We start from the raw sequence: 19,995 nt of genomic DNA on the forward strand, positions 1-19,995 counted from the left end.
GAGGTCAGGAGATCGAGACCATCCTGGCTAACACGATGAAACCCGTCTTTAGTAAAAATACAAAAAAATTAGCCTGGCATGGTGGCAGGAGCCTGTAGTCCCAGCTCCTTGGGAGGCTGAGGCAGGAGAATGGCGTGAACCCGGGAGGCGGAGCTTGCAGTGAGCCGAGACCGCGCCACTGCACTCCAGCCCGGGCAACAGAGCGAGACTCTGCCACAAAAAAAAAAAAAAGAAAGAAAAGAAAAGGCACATTTTGTGACACCACCTAAGCATTTCCCTGAGAACATAAAGAAGGTTATTAACATAATGAACCATTTCAGCCTTGAAAACCGTATTCATTGAGGAGATACCTCAGAGGTAAGGACTTCCTTAGGACAGTAAAAAAATCTATGAGTTCTTAAGTGGAAGAAAAGAAACAACTATGAAAAGCAGGACCAGCTCAGAACTGCTCCTGAGGAAGAGATGAGGTATGACAGGATTGTCCCTGTCCCAAAATATTGCTATCCTTCTATAAGCTGCTGGAATGTTTCTTCATTCCGTTCTCCCATTCTCTGTGAATGAGAATCAGTGGGTTATGAGGCATTCTCTAAAAATGCAGGTGCAGCAGTCGTGGGAATGGCAGTCAGCCCAATGCAAGTGTCAAAAGGAATTTCAGATGTGGAGAAGATAATCACAAGGCATTGTTTCTGTGATGAAGTGTGATCTGCTTTCTTCTCAGCACCACATGACATCAGCTGTACTTAGAGAACTGACTAACGGGAGGAGAAAGGTGGGTGACTCTGGAATATGAAGAACCTTGGGAGGGAGGATGGAGCCCAGTGGGAAGGCTCTCAGTTGGGAGAGGTGAACAAAACTCCCAGGAATATACCCGGATCTCAAGGGCATTAGGAGGTGAAAATGAGTGGAAAAATTAAAAGGAGAAAGACCTTGTTCTTAGGAAAAGGGGTGGAAAGTTGCACTGTCCTTCCTCCAAACTGCTCACACTACCCTGTCTCAGAGACCCAAAACTCGGGCAGGCACCTTCAGTATCACAGGTTAGGTATATTAGAGTTGAACCTGTTGAGGGAGGCTTGGCTTGGGAACTCAATCACCAATTCATGGTATTGTTTCTGTGGAAAAGTGTCTCAAAGTCTGCTTGTAAGCCACTTGTTTGAAACATGATAAAGAATCCCTTCATAAGATTATTTACTTGTGGGCAATTTTGGAAGCGCAATCTCAGTTTTAGACTATAGTCATTATGCTCTGAATCTCCAAATATATTGTACAATATAAAAAAAAAAGAGCCTTTTATAAGGAAAAAAATGTCCAACATTTGTGTCACCATGATCAAACTTTTGTATTATATATTCGGATATAGCAATATTTCCTATTAATATTTACTGTTTAAATGATATTTAGGCACTGCAGAATAGCTCTCTTTTCAGACACAGAGCAAATCTAATAATCTATCACTTCAAATACTCTATATGCAAGTACTTTATATCAATCTAAAGATACAATCAAGAGGTAATGCTTTAAGGCTACATATGAAGCTACCTTGGTTATTGAAAATGTGTATAAGCAACAAAAATACTTTTGCAAAATGTAGTAGAAACGAATCATTATTGTCATCTTAGAAAGAAAAGCTATTGCACACCAACAAGACATTCGAGATGGTATCCTAAAACTTATTGCTATTGTTCTGTTAGGACAGATTATTGCTCAAAACTGCCCATTTTAAAACATCAAGAAATCCTCTCATTTTTGTTATCTTTTTAGGCAAGGCAACATCACAATAAAAACTTTTAAAGTTAAACTTTTAAAGTTAAAAGTGAAATTTATTACAATACAATAAATGCAAGTGTCATCATTAAAAATGCTGGTTAAAATTATGAAGTATCTAAATAATTTTTCTAATTATATATTGGAAATAACAACTTTAACAATTCTATATGTACACAGGACACTGAAAACGTAAAATCATGCACAAGGCCAAAAAATAACGTTGCACATTAACCCTTTAGTTATTACTTTCTATTTTCCGGTCCCAGCATCATACCCGCTAATTACTCAGGTCGCAAGCCTCAAGGATTAAGTGTTTTGAATGTATTTCAGTTTCATACTTTAACAATGCTTAAAGACTATTGGTTGTATTCTGATCAAATGGTTCTCCTTCCCATATTTCCCTTTCTCAATAGATCTTAGACAAAAAGGTGAGCAGGGAAAACTGTGATTACAGGATCCAACATGACATGTATACCCAATGATTCATTTAAGGGTGGCATAAAGTTATATAGAAAAGACCTACAGGATGGAAGACAATAAGTACATCAACATGTAGTAAAATTAAGCAGTTCACCCACTGCGTGCTTACATGGCTCCTATATCTCTTCAGGAAGAAGCCAGAGCTGTAGAGAAGTCAGGGCAAACCAGAACTGTTGAGGAGTAGGGGTGGGGGGCAGAGGGAAGGAGCTGGGGAGAAGCGCCAGATCTTAAAGGAAATGTAAAAGCGTTAGCTATCTATTCTCCCCCTCCTGCTAACGCAGGGGCTGGCTCCAGCCCAGCCTCCCTGCCTGCATTTCAGTGGAGCTCTTCCCCCAGCATTGTCTTTCAGATGAAAAGATATATCTGTTCCCCGCTGAGAAGTTTTTTTTGGGGGAGGGAGTATGTTTTGTTTTTTATTTTGATTATACATTGACAAATTATTGTATATTTTTACAGGGTACAATATGGTGTTATGATTTTTGAATATAAGGTGGAATGATTACACTAACATATGATCTCAAATATTTAACGTTTTTATGAGAACATTAGAAATTTACTCTCTTAGCAATATTGAAATATACATTCAATTATTCCTATATTTAGCATGTTATGCAAGTGGTCTTAAAAAAAAAAATCACACTTATTCCTCCTGAGGCTTTGTACCCTTTGACTGTCTCCCAATTCTGAGAACACTTTTTATAAATTTGAGGAACAGCCTAAATATTATAGGCTTGAACATGTGAACTTGTTCTCAGCATGAAAGCAGGTGAGACTTTTTTTTTTTTTAAAACAAATGAGCAGATAAACACCCAGAGAGGTTAAGTGGTTTAGCCACTGGAAAGATAAGGAAGTTTGGTGTGATGTTTACTTCTCTATGACGATGCTTCTCAAACTTTCATGTGCATACAACTCCTTTGGATCTCATCAAAATGCCCTGGGTCCAGAGTGGGGCTTCAGATTCTGCATTTCTAATAAGGCCCTAGGAAATGTTGAGGCTCTTGGTCTGTGGGCCACACTTTGAATAGCATGGACTACAACACAAAGAGGGATCCACCCCGGCCTTCCTGGGCCATGAGAGACCGGCTTCAGTGTTATCTGCCTCTCCAAGCACATCCCCAAGCAAAAGGTTTAGATGCACTGCATAAGGTGGCAGCTGTCTACAAGACTGGGTTAATATATTTTCTGAGAGCACCATGACTACATGAACAGCCAAACAAGTAACATAATTTGAGTAACATAATCTAAATTTGACAGGTCTATTTGCTGAGAATAAAACTCATCTTTTACTTATGAAGTCTTCCTTAAAGTGAACGTGATATAAAGGTATTAAAAAACCCAGCATATTAAATTTCATAGTAAAATGCTGCATGTGCACATGTATACAGATAGTATGAGTTCTAAGAAATTCAATGCACTGTAATCAGAATAAAGTGCTACCACTGCTCCCAGCTAAAATCATCTCCTCTTCCAAATATAAGGAAAAACCCTTGAATTGTAAGGAAAATGACTGCATTGCCTGCCAACACAAGGCCACAGGCTCCCCATTTGATCTGAAAGACAAGAAAAGAAGGATTAAATCCTTACTTCCTTCATATTGTACTCTTTGCAATCCCTATTATTTTCTGCATTAGAAACATCCAATGAAATATTACACAAAGCTGCTAAAAGGCTTAATAATGTAACAGGAGATAATGAACTGTTCAGTAATGAGTCTAATTACTTCTGTGATGCTTGTTAATTAAGTCTGGTATCATCCTTAACATGTTCCCAATTAGACATATTTCTCTACTTGTTTTTAATTGACAATGATTGCCTTAAGTAAAACTCAAGTGGTAAGATTATAAATAGTGCAATTACAATACTGGGTACTGAAAGTTCTGCACACATCAACTTCTTTCATGGAAAATAAAAATTGTAGAGTTATGAATTTGTTTGTTTCTTTTCTAGGCAAGAAAAGACTTTGAAAACTGCTTTCCAGCTTGGTAGATGGTTTGTAGATGGTTTTACAGAAGCACATTTGGGGGTGAGAGTACCCTCTAGTGGGCATTTTTTGTTTTACTTTAACCAATAGAAACATCAATGAAAGTTTCTTCACAAAACATGATGGCAGTATTGAAAGGAAAAAATATAAATATTTACTGCAGCTCTTAAGAAGGGCTGGTCTAAAGCATAAGAAGAATAAAGTCATGACAATCTTGTTGTATTCAAAAATCTGCAATCTTTCCCCATTATCTAGACAAAGATCAAACTGGCATGGGGTTCAAGACTGTTGCTAATCAGGTTTCACAACCCTTCCAGCCTTAACCTCAACAACTTTCTTTTAGCTCTACCACACTGGACTCTTCTTTATTCTATATACTGCATTCTTACACTTGAATGTCATTCCATACAACAGCCATCCTACCTTAATGCAAATGCTATTTATCCTTAGAGGCCCATATCAAATGCCAGTTGGAATTTCTCTCTTCTTGGTGCCCATATGGCATTCTGATCATGCTTCAACTTACAATACTTATAAGTACACTTATAGTATACTTACCCAGCAAGCTAGTTTCTGTGTTCCTTAGGAGCAGAGACAGTACCTATTTCTTAATTCTGGTGTTTTACAAATAGCAGTTGTTCCAAAGATATTTATTGAATGAAGAAGACTTGAGCTTATCTGATATTCAATGCCTCAAATAAGAGTTTCATAAAATTAAAATAGAATGTAATTGGAGGGAACAAAATCAAATAGTAGGAAAGACAGTGAACACCAAATAATTGAATAAATTATACCTACAATGTGTACTTTGAAGACAAAAAGAAAGTTTTTATCTTGGAAGTGAAGATGCCAACTTATTCACTGCATTTTCGGGAAGCTACACAGTTGTCCCTCAACATATACCTATTATACTGAGTTGAGAGTTGAGTCCATGATCCCATTTGCAGGAGAAGAATTTGAAATATCTTCATCTTGCAACTAGAAAAGTACTGCTAGCATAGTATCTGTGGATTACTGTAAGATTTAAGAGGCAGGAATTTAAGAACAATTGCAGAGAATAGCTTAAAGTAGAAAAAGTAAGAAATCATATCGTCTGGCTAAAAGTTGTAAGAGAAATAAAGAAAGCACTCTGAAAGCATGGCCGAACTACTGATAGGCAGGTCTAAAGTAGAAGAACAGAGAAACTAAAAATACACGGCCTTGAGTATAAAGCCTAAGTAATGAACGTGAAATGGAGGTCCCAGACAGAGGCCTCTGAAGTAAACTCAGCAACAGTTGAGCAAAACAATAGAAAACAAAACTTACCACAGCCACACGAGCAAGAATAACAGGAAATCCAAAGGCAGAAACAACAATTCCAGTAGTGAAGAAATATGCCAGTTCCCGACAGGCACTACTGGTTGCGTCTGAGTCATAGGTGACTCTTTTGGCAATGAAATGGGGGATGGGGGAGATGGCGTGGAAAATCAGGACGAATAAGGGCCAGTAAACGCTGTCAGTTGGACCCAGGCAAAATCCAAAAAGAAAAGTAACAGTTACATTTTAAATGAAAGACATATTACTATTTCAAAATCATTGCTATTTTAAATGTTTAGGTCAAAAAATTAATTAATTGTGAATATTAGAACATAAGATGATTTCTACCAGGGATAGATAAGTAGTGATAATTTTAAAATTACTATGTAGGTAGCTTATATTGTGTTAAGAAGCCACTATATAATATATACCCTAGAAACTTTACTGTTTTCTGTACCACTGAGCCACAATTTCTTTAGAGACAGAATTTTAACTTGGTCATTTCTACCTTCCCTATAGAACATAGTAGAGTGTCTTGCAAAAGCTAGTTCGGTAAAGATCTTTTGAGTGCACGCATGCTTGAAACCTTTTAAGAGCTTAGAATAAACCCCAAATTCCTTGCCCTAGCCTACGAAGCCTTTATGGTCTGGTATTACCTACTTCTTCCATTCATTTTGTACTCTTTTCCCTTCATTTGCTTAATCTGTAGCCACACCAGCCTTCTTTCTGTTCCTGTAACACTCTGAGCTCACAGCTGTTATCCTGGGGCCTTTGCGCTACCTGTGATCCCTGTTTGCAATGTCCTTCCCCATGATATTCTCATTGGCTGACTCCTTCATACCATGTGATCTAAACTGACAGATTCCTTTCTAAAAGCAGAACTTTCCCTGGCCATCTATTCTAAAGTACCCCACGTCACCCTCGAACATACCACCCTCTTTGAACTTTCTGCACAACACTTGTTTCCATCTGATAGATTAGTCTTGGTCAAACGCCATTTATCTCCAGGGCCTAGAATGATGTACTCCATTTATACTTGTTAAATGAATAAAATAATAAATAAATTTTAAGTACGGAAGGCGTGAAAATAAATATGCTCACTAGTGAAAACCTTAGATGTACTCTAATCTTCATTATAAGAGCTCACAATTAATAGTGTAATGCAAAAACAAAACAAAACTGTTTTCCTCCCAAATTTCAACATTTTGCAATTATAAAAAAAATTGCCATCTGGTTTCCAACAGTATTTTCTCTATCAACACTTCAAAAATAATCTTTTTTTCTCCATCAGACATTTGTTATGCTTCATTTCTTAAGAAAAAAAAAAAAGTCTCTGCTCATTTTTATATATACACTACAATAATTCATATCACCACAATACTGTGATCACACAGATACACCCAGACAGCACCTACAAGCAGGAGTTGGGATGAAGCCACACTAATGAAAGCCTCCCATTCCAGCCACAGATCTAGGTAACCAAAAGGCAAGAAGGGAATGTGTCCTTCAAGAGAACTCAGGATGGAAACAGTGGATTTGGACCCCGGATTTTAAACTTGAGGGATGATAGTATGTTTCAAGAATCACCAAACAATATTGTGGGAAGTAGCCCTTAGACATTCTCTACTTCAAAGCCCTTCTTTGAACAGTGAGAAAGGAGACACAGAGAAGGGAAGGGGTTTGGAATAGATATGTCACCTGACATATCCACAGCCAAGAACTCTTAATTTTTCCTGGAATACAGTGACAGTTTTGTGAAAAACAATCTGACTCTACGTTTCCATTCATAGTAAGCCACCAATATCCAACTAAGAAATATCAATGTACAAGAAACCTTGTTTATATATAAAATGTAAATATTAAATATATACAATTCAGTAAACACGCAGGCCAGGGGTTGGCAAACTTTTTCTGTAAAGGGCCAAAGACTAAATAATGAGGATCTGCAAGCCATAAAGACTATCTCAACTACTCAACTCTGCCAAAGATAATTGGCAGAGCAATGTAAAAGCAGCCAAAGATAATTCATAAACAAATGAGCATGGCTGTATTTCAATAAAACCTTTATTATAAAAACAGGTAGCAGGTTATATGTGGCAGTTTGCTGACTTCCAATATAGCTGATAATCCTGGTGCACTATCAAGATACAGCTTTGGGAGGCCAAGGCGGGAGGATGACTTGAGGCCAGGAGTTCAAGACCAGCCTGAGCAACACAGACAGACTCCGTCTCTACAAAAACTTTTTTTAAAAAATCAGCTGGGTGTTGTGGCATCTCTAAACAACAAAAAAGTAAAATAAAGATAGAAAACAAACTTATTTGTAGTAGCAGTAATGAGTCATTTTCTTACCTTACAAAGACACAGTGTATCACAGAGAATTAAAACTCCTAGATTTACAGTTGGTTGGGGAATAATGGAAAAACGTTTGGTCAAGGGCGTCAGAACATGAGCTCCATTTCCATGTCTGCCATTTTAATTTTTTTCTACTTTTTTGTTTAAGAGACAGAGTCTCGCTCTGTCGCCCAGGCTGGATTGCAGTGGTGTGATCACAGCTCACTGCAGCCTCCAACCCCTGGGCTCAACCAATCTTCCCACCTCAGCCTCCCAACCCTGCTACAGGCACCATGCCTGGCTAATTTTATTTTAGTTTTTTGTAGAATGGGGTCTCACTTTGTTGCCCAGGCTGGTCTCAAACTCCTGGCTTCAAGCAATCCTCCTACCGTTGCCTCCCGAAGTGCTGGGATTATAGGCATAAGCCACCACGCCCGGGCTCTGTCACTTACTGCTGTGCAATCTGGGTAAGTCTTTAACTACGCTGGGCTTTGGTTTCCCAGCAAGAAATGAGGATAATAATACCTTATTACATTCCTAAAGCTAGAATAAAGTAATTGCTGTGAGGGCTCTAAACAAATATAAGTGACTGCTTATATTTGGATCCCTCTTGGGTTTAAACAATTTCTGTAATAGTTGGCCAGGACTGCGGTGATGGATTTGAATTCATCACTGTCATAACAACTCACTTCAATTGGTCTTACTTAACCACATCATCATCATCTTTTTTTTTTTTGGAGACAAAGTCTCACTCTGTCGCCAGGCTAGAGTGCAGTGGCACGATCTTGGCTCATTACAACCTCCACCTCCTGGGTTCAAGCGATTCTCCTGCCTCAGCCTCCTAAGTAGCTGGGACTATAGGTGTGTGCCACCACACCCAGCTAATTTTTTGTATTTTTAGTAAAGATGGGGTTTCACCATGCTGCCTAGGATGGTCTCGATCTCTTGACTTCGTGATCTGCCCGCCTCAGCCTCCCAAAGTGCTGGGATTACAGGTGTGAGCCACGGCACCTGGCCTAATCACATCATCTTCTATCTGGCTGTTCAAGCCAATCACCCGGGAGACATCTAAGAACCCTCCCTCCTTGTTGAATCCTGACATTGATGAACAAAACCTGTTGGTTGGTTTGGTTTCCTAACTCACTCTACTTTTCTTTCCATTCCTACTGCCCCAGCCCTCAATTTTGCTTGATTTATGATAGTAGTCCCCTACTATTCTCCCTGACTGCAGTCTCAGCACTTTCCTTTCTAGTCTCAGGTTATGGCAAGAATGACATTTTAACATAACCCCCTCCTCCAAACCCATTCTCAAGATATTTTCCCAGCTCCTATTGTCTGATGTGTAAAATGGAACCTCCTCTACCCGGCAGGCATATAGAGCCCTAAGTGCTGACTTTTACACTCCTGACTAACCCTTCTTTTGCCACTCCAACTACAATTTATGCTGTACCATAATGTACCACGTGTGGTTTCCTGAAAAGGCTATATACGCTTTCATGTCTCTGGGCCTTAGCATACAGCTTTCCTGGTGCCCAAAGTGCTTTTTCCCTAGAGATCTGTATGACCTGCTTCCTGATTTTCTTGACATTTCTTCTCACTTTTTACCTCCTCTGAGAGGCCCTCCCTGACCACTGTCTTCCCAGCTTCTACACTCTTCATCTTTTGTACCACTTCTACCTCTGACAGTATGCATACTTTTGTTGTTTACTGTCCGTCTCCCCCACTGAAACACAAACTCTGAGAGAGAAGGACCTTTGTTTTCTTATGTCTAAATCCCTAGTTCCCATAACAGTGGCTGGCACATGGGAAGCATTCAACCAACAATGGTTGAATGAAAAAATGTGTAGAATGTTCCCTCTGCCTGGAATGTCCTCCCCTGACTCATCACCCTGAAAAACTCTTATTTATCCACCAAGTCTTGGCTCAGATACAACCTCTGCCATGCAGCCTTCCCTGACTGTCCCACTGAAACTCAGGTGCACTTTATCTGAGCTCCAGCGTACTGGGCTGGCATCCCCACTGCAGCTGCCATCTTACTGACTAGACTGTTTGTCTGTCTCTCATTCACAACTAGAAATTTACCTCTTTGAGGACAGGACTCTCTCTTCATTTGTGTGTCCCCAGCTAGTCCAGAGTAAGTGTTAAACAAATACTTATGGAATGAATACATCAATTTTTAACAGAGCCCTCTGCAAAAGTACACCTGACCCACAAAGGGACTGTGTTCATAATCTGGGCTCCACTAACTCACTGGTTAGAACTTGGTGCTAAATTGGCCAAACTCTCTAACACCCATACTAATAGTGACAAAGACACAGAAAGAGGAATAGTTCTTTTTGAAATGATAACTTACCCATAATCCTCTAAGGCACATCCCAGCATAAGAAAAGTCAGTCCAATAGCCCCACTGAAGGATAATGCCACAAGAGCTGTGAAAAATAAAGCCGAAAGTTAAAGTTCCCACAGTAGAGGTTGTCAGGTGCTAGATGGTTTGGGGAAATGGGGAGTGACTTCTAATAGGTCCAGAGTTTCTTTGGGGGATGATTAAATTTTCTGGAATTAGATAGTAGTGATGGCTGCATAACCTTCTGAATATACTAAAAAACCATGAAATCTTACACTTTAAAAATGTTAATTTTATGGTATGTGAATCATTTATCAATAAAAACATTTACTAAAATAAAAAAGAAAGAAAAAAAAGGTCCCAAATTCAAGCAAATGTAGCAATTTACTCATTTTATTGAGGTTACATTTGACCCGTTACAAACTGCATTATGTGTGTAGTTTCAAATTCATATATTGAAACCTTCCTGGCTCCATCCCTCTCACCGTGAGATGCTATTAGGAGGTGGACCTTTGGGAGATAATTAGGTTCAGATGAGGTCATGAGGGTGGGGTCTCCACGATGGGATGAGTGCCCTTATAAGAAGAGAGAAAGTAGAGCACACACTCTCTCTGTGTTTCTCTCCCTCTGTTCTCCAATGTAAGAGGAGAAAGCAGGCCTGCAAACCAGGAAGCCGGCTCTCACCAGACACCAGATCTGACTGCACCACAATTTTGGACTTCCCAGTCTTCAGAACTGTGGAAACTAAATGTTTGTTGTTTAAGCCACCCAGTCTACAATATATTTCTTATAGTAGCTCAAACTGATTAAGACAATGACCCATGTCTGCCACCTTAAAATCATAAAGTATACAAAGGTCTCAAGTAATTCCAGTACCTAACCCCTATCCAATGTATGAATTCCCTCTATATTTGTCACCAGAGGGCAGCCAGTCGGTCCACACAACTCCAGTGAAGGAAAACTCACTACCACCCAAGGCAGGTCATTTAATTCCAACAGCTTCTAAATGTTGAAAGCCCTCCTTCTTTAAATTATATCCAGAACTGCCTCCCTGCAATATATACCTTTGATCATTTTGCCTCCCCAAACCACAGTACTTCAAGTATTTGAAGATTGTTTTCATGTCTTTGTAGGAAACAATTCCCAACTAGTGTCCACTGAATAAAATATGTATTCCCTGTATGTACTGGACACTAGTCTCTGCCGGAGTAGCAACGTATTTGCCCTTGTTGTGCTGCTGAGTGAGAAACAGAGTATCAAAGTTGTTAAAAAATCTTGAGCTCTGAGTCACAAATATGAGTCAAATCTTAACTCTGCCACCATCTGGTCTTATGACCTTGGGTAGAAGCTAATCCTCTGAACCTGATTTCTCACCTGTAAAATGTAAATAATGGTGCCACCTTATTGAGCTTATGGGAATTAAATGAGATAATCTATGTAAAGTGCTTGGCAAAAGGAGGTAGCCAAATAAATGCTGACTGACTCAGGTATCTACTCATTTTGGCAATGTTCTTTGATAAAGGTAGAGATCAAAAGCATAGGAGACTATCTTATCCAAATTTTCTTCTGAAAAAAGTCCATAATACTCATAATTAGTATTTAATTAATTAAGCTAATGAACATTTTTGATTGCTTCCTTTTACTTGAGAGAAGATTTAGAGAGACTCTTTAATAGGAAGGTGCCAAAGTGCTTTTTAAAAAACATCTGAAAGTATACAGATGTTAAGGGACAAAGAAACACTGTCAATTTTAACATATCTTTTTACATTTCCACTCTTTAATGGAAAATGCCCATGTGTGGATGGAAAGCAAATACCACATACTATCTCATTACAGATGATCTTTTCCTAGCTGGCTTTGCTCCTCTCCTCTGTGCCTGACCATCGGCAGTACCCCCTCCTCCATGAGGCCTGTCAAAGCTAGGAACTGCAGACCTCTTCCTTCTGTCCTGATACCAGTTTCTCAAGGTTCACAACCATCTTTCTGTTTGATTCTTTTTGGTCTTTTTTTTTCCTCTTTTTTCAGGAATCACATCCTCTGCATCTCTTAAAGTTGGAGTTGACCAAAAATCCAACCCCATCTCTCTTTTCACTCCACACACTCCTGCTGAAAACTTATGTTCAACCCAAAGCTCCTAGTACCACAAGGGCCCGGCCACAACTGATGCTCCAGCCCAGAGTAGGTCCTAAAGAACTAGGCCTGTACTTCCACCTCCAGTCTGGATTTCTCTGCCTTGACCGCCAACAAGAACCTCAAATTCAACATGTGTAACACGTGTAAAACTGAACCACTATCCCTACGCTTTAAAGGTCCTATCTTAGAGGACTGACACCATGATTGCATTCCACCTTCCAATGAATCAGTAGGTCAAGGTGACTCAATCTCCTAGACTTCTTAAACTCTCTGCTACAGCCCTGGTGCAGGCCTTTAACCTCTCAATCCTGCCTCTGTGACTCTTCCAATCCATCCTCTACACAGCAGACAGTGATCTTTCAACTATATATATCACTGCTGCCATCCCTTTGCAGTTGCTTCCACAGCCTACAAGTTGTTCTGGCATGGAGGCTCACCATGGCCTGACTCACTCCTAACCGCCTGTCCAGCTTCAACCCTCACCACTAAGTTCCAGTCTTACTAATGTAGCTTAAGTACCTGAAGAGAAGAAGGCATGTTGTTTCATGAGCCCTGCGCCATGTCACGTGCTGTCCTCCCCACTTGGGATATACTCCACCTTCACTCCATGCTTTGCCAAGTGAAGCCATATTGATCCCTTCAGATTCAGTTCAAGCATCGCCTCTTCTGTGAAAACAGTCCTTTCTCTGGAGCAGGGGAAATTAATCCCACCTGCATCAGTTTCCTACGGCTGCCGTTACAAAGTACCACAAACTGGATGGCTGAGAACAACAGAAATTTATCTTCTGACAGTTCTGGAGGCTGGACTTCTGAAATCAAGGTGTCAGCAGCGCCACCACACTCCCTCTGAAGGCTGTAGGGAAGCACCCTTCCTTGCCTCTTCCTAACACTCAGTGGTTACCAGCATGGTTGACAACAATCTTTGGTGCTCCTGGCTTCGTAGCTGCATCACTCCAATTTCTGTCTCCGTCTTCCCATGGTATTCTCCCTGTATGTCTCTATGTCTATATTCCCCTCTTCTTATAAGGACACCAGTCATTGGATTAGGGCCCACCTTAAACCAGTTATCATTTTAATTTGATTATATCTGTAAAGACACTACTTCCAAATAAGATCACATTCACAGGTACTAGGGAACTAGAGCTTGAACATATCTTTTTGGAGGACAAAATTCAACCCACCATCTGTTCTCCCACCGCATCTGAGCACACCATAAACACTGACATAGTAATATAATTATTTCCAGCTGTGTCATCCACCAATAACTTCTCATTTATCTTTGTATCCTAAGTCTCTGGCATACAGTAGTTCCTCAATAAAAGTTGAAGAATCTGTAAAATGCTTCCTTCCCTTAGTCCTTTTCCATTTCATACTTCCTTTCTTTTCACTACATTACAGTTTTCTAACACATTCACACATAAACGTGATCATGATTTGGTAGTTTCTAATCATGTGTAGTACTGAGACACTACTTTTCATCTGTTTTCGGCATTGGCTTCAAATGGATATATAACACAGTCGACACTCTCCAAGTAAACCATGTTTACTAAACTGATATTAAGTATAAAAGTCAGCCAGAAATAATGATAAAATGTCTGCTGCTAACAGCTCACACACTCGGATAAATTCATAGTGAACAGAGGCGTACTCGTATATACACTATCTACATGTTTATAGCAGATGTTAACTGGGGATATCTTTGGGTGCAAATTTCAAGGATGATATAAACGCCAATATAAAAACAAGTCATGCTACTCTATTCGACAGATTAGAAATGGAATGTTTTCCTACCAAAATACAGGAAGCCTTGCAAAAAACCTTTTCCATCTCACATTGCTCTGAAGCCATACAGATAAGGGACGCGGTGTTTTTACCAACTGCCCCATGCAAAAAACACATACTACACAAACACTACTTTCTTCTCTGTCCATAGACGAACAGAGAAAACACCGAAGAAAGCAGTATTAAAATTACACGTAATCTACCCTCCACGACTGCGAGAAACACCGTCTTTCTGGATGCTTTCCATTGACACCCACCCGCGGTCAACTGCCCAGTTGGAAAAATCATTAGGAAAAAGAGGATTAAGTCTCCCAATGCTTAGAACGCTGGAGACAAAGGGTCCTTTGTAGCAAATAGGAAACAGCGGAGGGGCAGAAAACCAGAAGAAAGGCGTTAGGGTGGACACGTCATGAAGTGGAAACCTTGTTTAAAAACTCAGGAGCGGTGGAAGGCGCCGCTCTCGCCGAGGGCTCCGCCTCGGGGGGGGTCTGGTGCCGCCACTGGAGAGCAGGAAGGCCAGCGGCCTTGCAAAAAGGGCCAAGGCTCCCCCGAAACGCCGCTCCACCCACACCCCAAGGGACGAAGGGAGCGGTCGATCGCCTCCCGACCCGGAGAGGCGGGAAGGGTGGTGAGGCCGTCCCCCAGCGGCGCGCGGAAGGCGCAGCCCCAGGCTTGACCGGAACGGAGGCGGCAACCCCACCACACGACGAGCGGGCTCGGGACCGCGATGTACCTTTAACGCCCGCCATGTCTCCCGAACTGGGGCCGCGGCTGCTTCCGGCTTCCTGCCACGGCCCGGGCAGCCTGCCCAGGCCAGACCAGGAGTCGCCCCGCGGATCCCGAGCCCGCCCCGGCCACGCAGAGCCCCGCCCCCGCCGGTGCAGAACTCCGACCTTAGTTCGCAAACGCCGCGCCTGCTGGTCCAGACCCCGCCCCCACCACGCAGAGCCCCGCCCCCGCCACGCAGAGCCCCGCCCCCGCCACGCAGAGCCCCGCCCCCGCCACGCAGAGCCCCGCCCCCGCCACGCAGAGCCCCGCCCCCGCCACGCAGAGCCCCGCCCCCGCCACGCAGAGCCCCGCCCCAGCTCGCAGAGGCCGCGCCTGCGAGTTCAGATCCCGCCTCGCTACTCAGAGCCCCGCCCCTGACGGTACAGAGCTCCTCCCCTAGCTCGCGGAGGCAGCGCCTGCGGCTCCAGACCTCGCTACCGCTACTCAGAGTCCCGCCCCTGACAGTGCAGAGCTCCTCCCCTAGCTCGCGGAGGCCGCCCCTGCTGGTCCCGCCTCAGCCCTCACCGGCCCAGAATTCCGCCCCCAACTCTCAGAGGCCGCCCCTGCTAGTCCTGACCCCGCCCCCGCCACCCAGAACTCCGCTCCTGCCAGTCTAGAACTCCACCCCCCAGCTCGCAGAGTCCAGCTCCAGCCCAAAGATCCCACCTGGCCCCACAAAGCTTTCCCAGAGTAACCCCAACCCAGTGCCCTGAGCCCTCCTGGTAATCCTCAAGCGCGTTCAATGTGGGTTGGGACCTTGGCTCCGCCCCGACCGCGGGCCCAGAGTCTCTCCCGGGCCGCTCAGAACACAGTGCACGCAGCGGGGGATCCTCCCTGAGCCTTCCTGAGAACGGAGACGTAGAAAGTGGGGAGAGGGAGGAGAGGGAAGGAGGGGAAAAGTTGCAATCGATGGGAGAGGGACACCGACTCACTAACCAGTGTTATGTACCCTGAGCTCCCAAGTGCGTGCTAGTGTGCGAGTGTGTGCCTGTCTGCCTTCACGTGACTGTGGCAGAGGAGGGGCGGGGTACCGGAGGACAGACCCCTTAGGAAACACACCTCGTTAAGAACTTGATATTTGCATAGGTTTGCTTTGCTTAATAGCAACGCTTTACTGAAACTAGCGGGGTTTTTCTTTACTCCGTGGTTTATTTGTAGAGACGAAGACCATATAAGCTTTTGTGTCCGAAGCTTTCATGAACCTTAAAAAAAAAAAAAAAAAAGCTATTATTTTTATGACGGGGCCTCAAAGTTTGCAGGTAACCAAGGCCAGCTTTTAGATCTCTGAGAGCCATTGTATACTTATCTTACAGGAATGGAGAGTTCTGTTTTGGCAAAAGCAATCTAGAAGATTATTGAAACAGTCTGGTCCAAATGTTTCATCTTACATTTAAGGAAAGAGGTGCAGAAAGGATAGGACTTACCTGTCACACAGCTATTTGGAGGAGGTTGCATTCTGGGCCACTTCCCCTCATTCTAGCTGAGATCCACTCTACGTGATGGAGTGGTCCCTCTTCTCTTGCTTTTTCTCAGTTTTCAAAAGGACTGAAAGATAAAGGAATCTGTGGAAATCTAGTTTCCCCTGGCTACCTGAGAAGTATAAATTGCACATTAGGCATCAAAATTGCACATTAGGCATGTTATTGTTTCAAGAAATGTCTATTTGTTGATTCAGTGGAGTATTTTTCTAGCTGTCAGTTTATTTTTCTAGCTCCTCTCATTTCTCCTCATAGATGGATGGCACATCACTGAAAACAGCATTGTAATACCTGACTCACTGCAGATGTTTGGAGATCCAATACTACACAGCACTTTTTACTTTGGAGCCTTCAATCTACTCAAGAGCATTGGCAGTGTATGCCACTTTGGTTTAAGGATTATTTTGAGCTGAAGGCAGTTAGGAAGAAGCATATAGGTACAAGGTACTAGAAAAGAACTCTGCCCTCCCTCTATTTGCCAAAAAGCAGGATATAAGTTTACGAAGGTGTACCTCCTGCCTGCTCTACCAGGAAGGACAAAGATTAATCACCAGAGACAATTTTAGACCCCTGTCAGCCTGGAGACAACACAAGAAAAATCTACATGATAAACTTTAGTATTTAGCCTTTATCTGCAACTAGTCTCTCATATATTTGTCTTCCAACAATTTGCTGCCCCTACTCAAGGTCCTTTATCTTGTCATTTCTTTAAAAATTTATTGTTCCTTGGCTAATATGCTATATAAGCCCAAGTTCTAACCAAACCTTTGAGTTGCTCATCTCTGAGTATTCCCACATGTTACCTATATGAACAATGCACGTGTTGATAAACTTGCTTTACTTTTGTTCATCTGTCTTTGGCCGGTCTAATGCACAAGGCCCCAGCCGGAGAACCTAAGATAGGTAGAGGAAAAGATTCTTCCTCCCCTACAAGAGCTTGGTTCCCTATCATATTATTTCTAATACCTGTTAGAGCACTCAAGGGAACCTGCGTATCAGACAAGCCCTGGAAGTCTGCGGTTTTTTAGCTCTCTTCGTGTAGTGCTAAGCTACCCTCATGCGGAAGATATTCTATGGGGTTAAATTTCCCTCATTCCCCCTTCCATTTCCAACCACCCACTCTGTCTCCAGAGAGCCTAAATAGGGTTTGCGGGAGCCTTCCATGTCAGCCTGACTCCAGTCCCACAGAAGATAAGTGATTTTAGAGAAAACTGACAACACGTCAGAGGCAGAGTTTGGTTTGAGCACCCTAGGCTCAGGAGTAAGATACTGGAAGGTGGTATGAAAGAAAAAGTTGAGGTGTTTGCCCCAGGGTAATGTCTGGAATTTAAAAAATGCTGGGACAGTGTTTGTCTTGAACAAGTTTTCTGCCCACGCCAGCTGTCCTTTCCAGGTTACCAATCACCTTAAAGAGAAAGCTATTTTGCCATAGGCTTTAACCATCTGAAAAAAATCTGCTTTTCTTTTGCCTGATGTTGCACTGAAAAAAACTGGTCTTCTACCTACTCCTTCCACATTTTCTCAAGAATAAGAGTCATCAAAAACAGAAAGTAAAGCCCTAAAAACCAAATCCTTATCCCCAACTTGCCATTGATATGTTACTTGTAAGATCTGTGACCTCTGTCATGCTGCCTAGGACTACAGTGGACTTACTGGGATGAATTTTAATATTCTCTCCTTGCACTCAATAATCTCGCATGATGAGCTAGGTTTTATTGTCTCTGTCTTACAGATAGGAAAACAAGCTCCCAGTAACCAGTGAATAGGGAAGCTGAGATCAAGTCCCAAACTGTTCAACTCTAAAGTCAGATGGTCAGCACTTGTACTGCTCCCCACAGTAGATCTTATGCACCAAGAAGCAAGAATTCTTGTAGTAATTAGAAACAACAGTAACCCCTTATGCTTCACAGGGCATCAAATCCATTAACTGTCTTAATTTTCTCCAACATATCTATTAGCATCTTGCATACAGTATACACAAAATGTTGGCTGAATTAACAAATATTAATAAGTTTACCATACACAGTATCATCTCTCCCTATCCTCAGAAAAAAAATGTAGCCTCGAGCTCCAGCTCTGGGTAAATTTCTCCATGCTTTAGCTTCCTGAGGTAAGATTTACAAAAACCTGTCTCTCAGAATCTTTGGGAGAATTAAGTGAGGAAAAAAAACATATATAAATATATATATATATATATATATGGTAACACCTAGGGCAGTGCACACAAGATAAATGTCAGGATGTTATATCTATACTGGGGCAGGCTTGCAAGTCAGTGCATAAGTTAAATGCAAGAATGATGCAACACTAATTGAAATCCGTAAATGTTGGTTTTCCTTCCTAATGCTCAATCACTACTTCTTTTGACATAGCTATTCCCTTTACAGAAAGTACAATGCAAACCTCTTTGCCATTTTATGTAGACAGATCTCTGTAAACCCAAGCAGATAAGGAATAAGGACCAAGGTAAAAGTAACTTTGGGTTGCCTTTTCCTACTTGTGTCACTCCCTAGAATATGAGGTTTCCATTTAATTCCAGCTCCAATACCCACCTACAGTGATATACTTTGTCTTATTTGCTATCAGTAACAATAACAATAATTACTATTTAGTGAGTACCCACTTGTTAAGAGTTTATATACACAGTTCTTAATTCCTCCATTGCAGGGTTGTTAGAATTCTATTTTACAGGTGATAAAATTAAGACTCAGAGAGTTCAAGAAACTTGTCCAATATGAGTCTGTAAGGCTCGGCACAGTGGTTCATGCCTGTAATCCCAGCACTTTGGGAGGCTGAGGCTGGAGGATCACTTGAGGCCAGGAGTTCAAGACCATCCTGGGCAACACAGCAAGACCCCGTCTCAAAAAAAAAAAAAAAAACCCAAAAACAGGCATGGTGGCTCTCACCTGCAGTCCTAGCTACTCAAGAGGGCTGAGGCGAGAGGATCACTTGAGCTCAGGAGTCAGAGGTTGCAGAGAGCTGTGACAGACCCACTGCATTTCAGCCTAGGTGACAGAGCAAGGCTCTCTTAAAAAAAAAAAAAAAAAAAAGTCTATAAATGGAAAAACTAGGATCTAAACCCAGTCTTTTAATCTCAAACCAACATGTATAACTATTCCCAAAAACCATGATTTATCTTTAGAATAATCAAAATCTGCTACTTGAGCTAGCTTCCCTGATAGGTGTTTCCAGCGGGGAGACTGACTTGTTGCTGCAATAACTATTTCTGGAATTCAAATTTTTTCTTTTGTTGTTGTTGTTGTTTTAGTGAGGTGGAAATGAACTATTCCTGCAGTTACTGCATTACCAGGCTGATGGAATGGGTGGGGAAACTCCTATTCCATCTCCCTGCTCCAAAAAATCCATTTAAAATATTGTTCATGGATAAAAGACATATCAGATGTTAAACTGATAAAATTAGATGCTACATTTATTTTAGCCAAAAGGCCAAAAAGCAATTGGAATTCAACTTTTTTACTCATTCCCTACACAGATTGTGTTTCATTCACAGCATTAGGATTCAACTTGAACATTCTTCCACACGTAGATAGTACAGTGATGGGTAAAATGCTTTTGAATTACAGCATTTGTTTCCAAAGAACTAAAATATCTGAGACTTTGTTTCTATGATAAAGTCC

General features: G+C 41.8%; 1 protein-coding gene and 1 non-coding gene across 3 annotated transcripts; both read right to left on the bottom strand.

Moving 5' to 3' along the window:
- Positions 1–1,796: 1,796 nt before the first annotated feature.
- LEPROT (leptin receptor overlapping transcript) lies at positions 1,797–15,076 on the bottom strand. Of its 2 annotated transcripts, XM_054485604.2 has the most exons (4): positions 14,845–15,076; positions 10,206–10,281; positions 5,531–5,717; positions 1,797–3,794 (listed from the first exon to the last, which is right to left on the bottom strand). In XM_054485604.2, exons 1-4 carry the CDS (start codon positions 14,858–14,860, stop codon positions 3,678–3,680), a joined length of 396 nt encoding a protein of 131 aa, XP_054341579.1. In that variant the 5' UTR covers positions 14,861–15,076; the 3' UTR covers positions 1,797–3,677. The 2 variants fall into 2 exon arrangements, with proteins under 2 accessions (XP_054341579.1, XP_063510635.1); XM_063654565.1 differs by having other exon boundaries at positions 1,797–5,717; positions 14,845–15,045.
- Positions 15,077–19,630: 4,554 nt separating this feature from the next.
- Positions 19,631–19,816, bottom strand: LOC129022764 (U2 spliceosomal RNA). The gene has a single exon (XR_008496556.1). It is a non-coding gene; the product is annotated as a U2 spliceosomal RNA (small nuclear RNA).
- Between the last annotated feature and the right edge of the window lie 179 nt (positions 19,817–19,995).

Source organism: Pongo pygmaeus, chromosome 1 (genome assembly GCF_028885625.2).
Source record: "Pongo pygmaeus isolate AG05252 chromosome 1, NHGRI_mPonPyg2-v2.0_pri, whole genome shotgun sequence".
NCBI classification, from domain to species: Eukaryota; Metazoa; Chordata; class Mammalia; order Primates; family Hominidae; genus Pongo; species Pongo pygmaeus.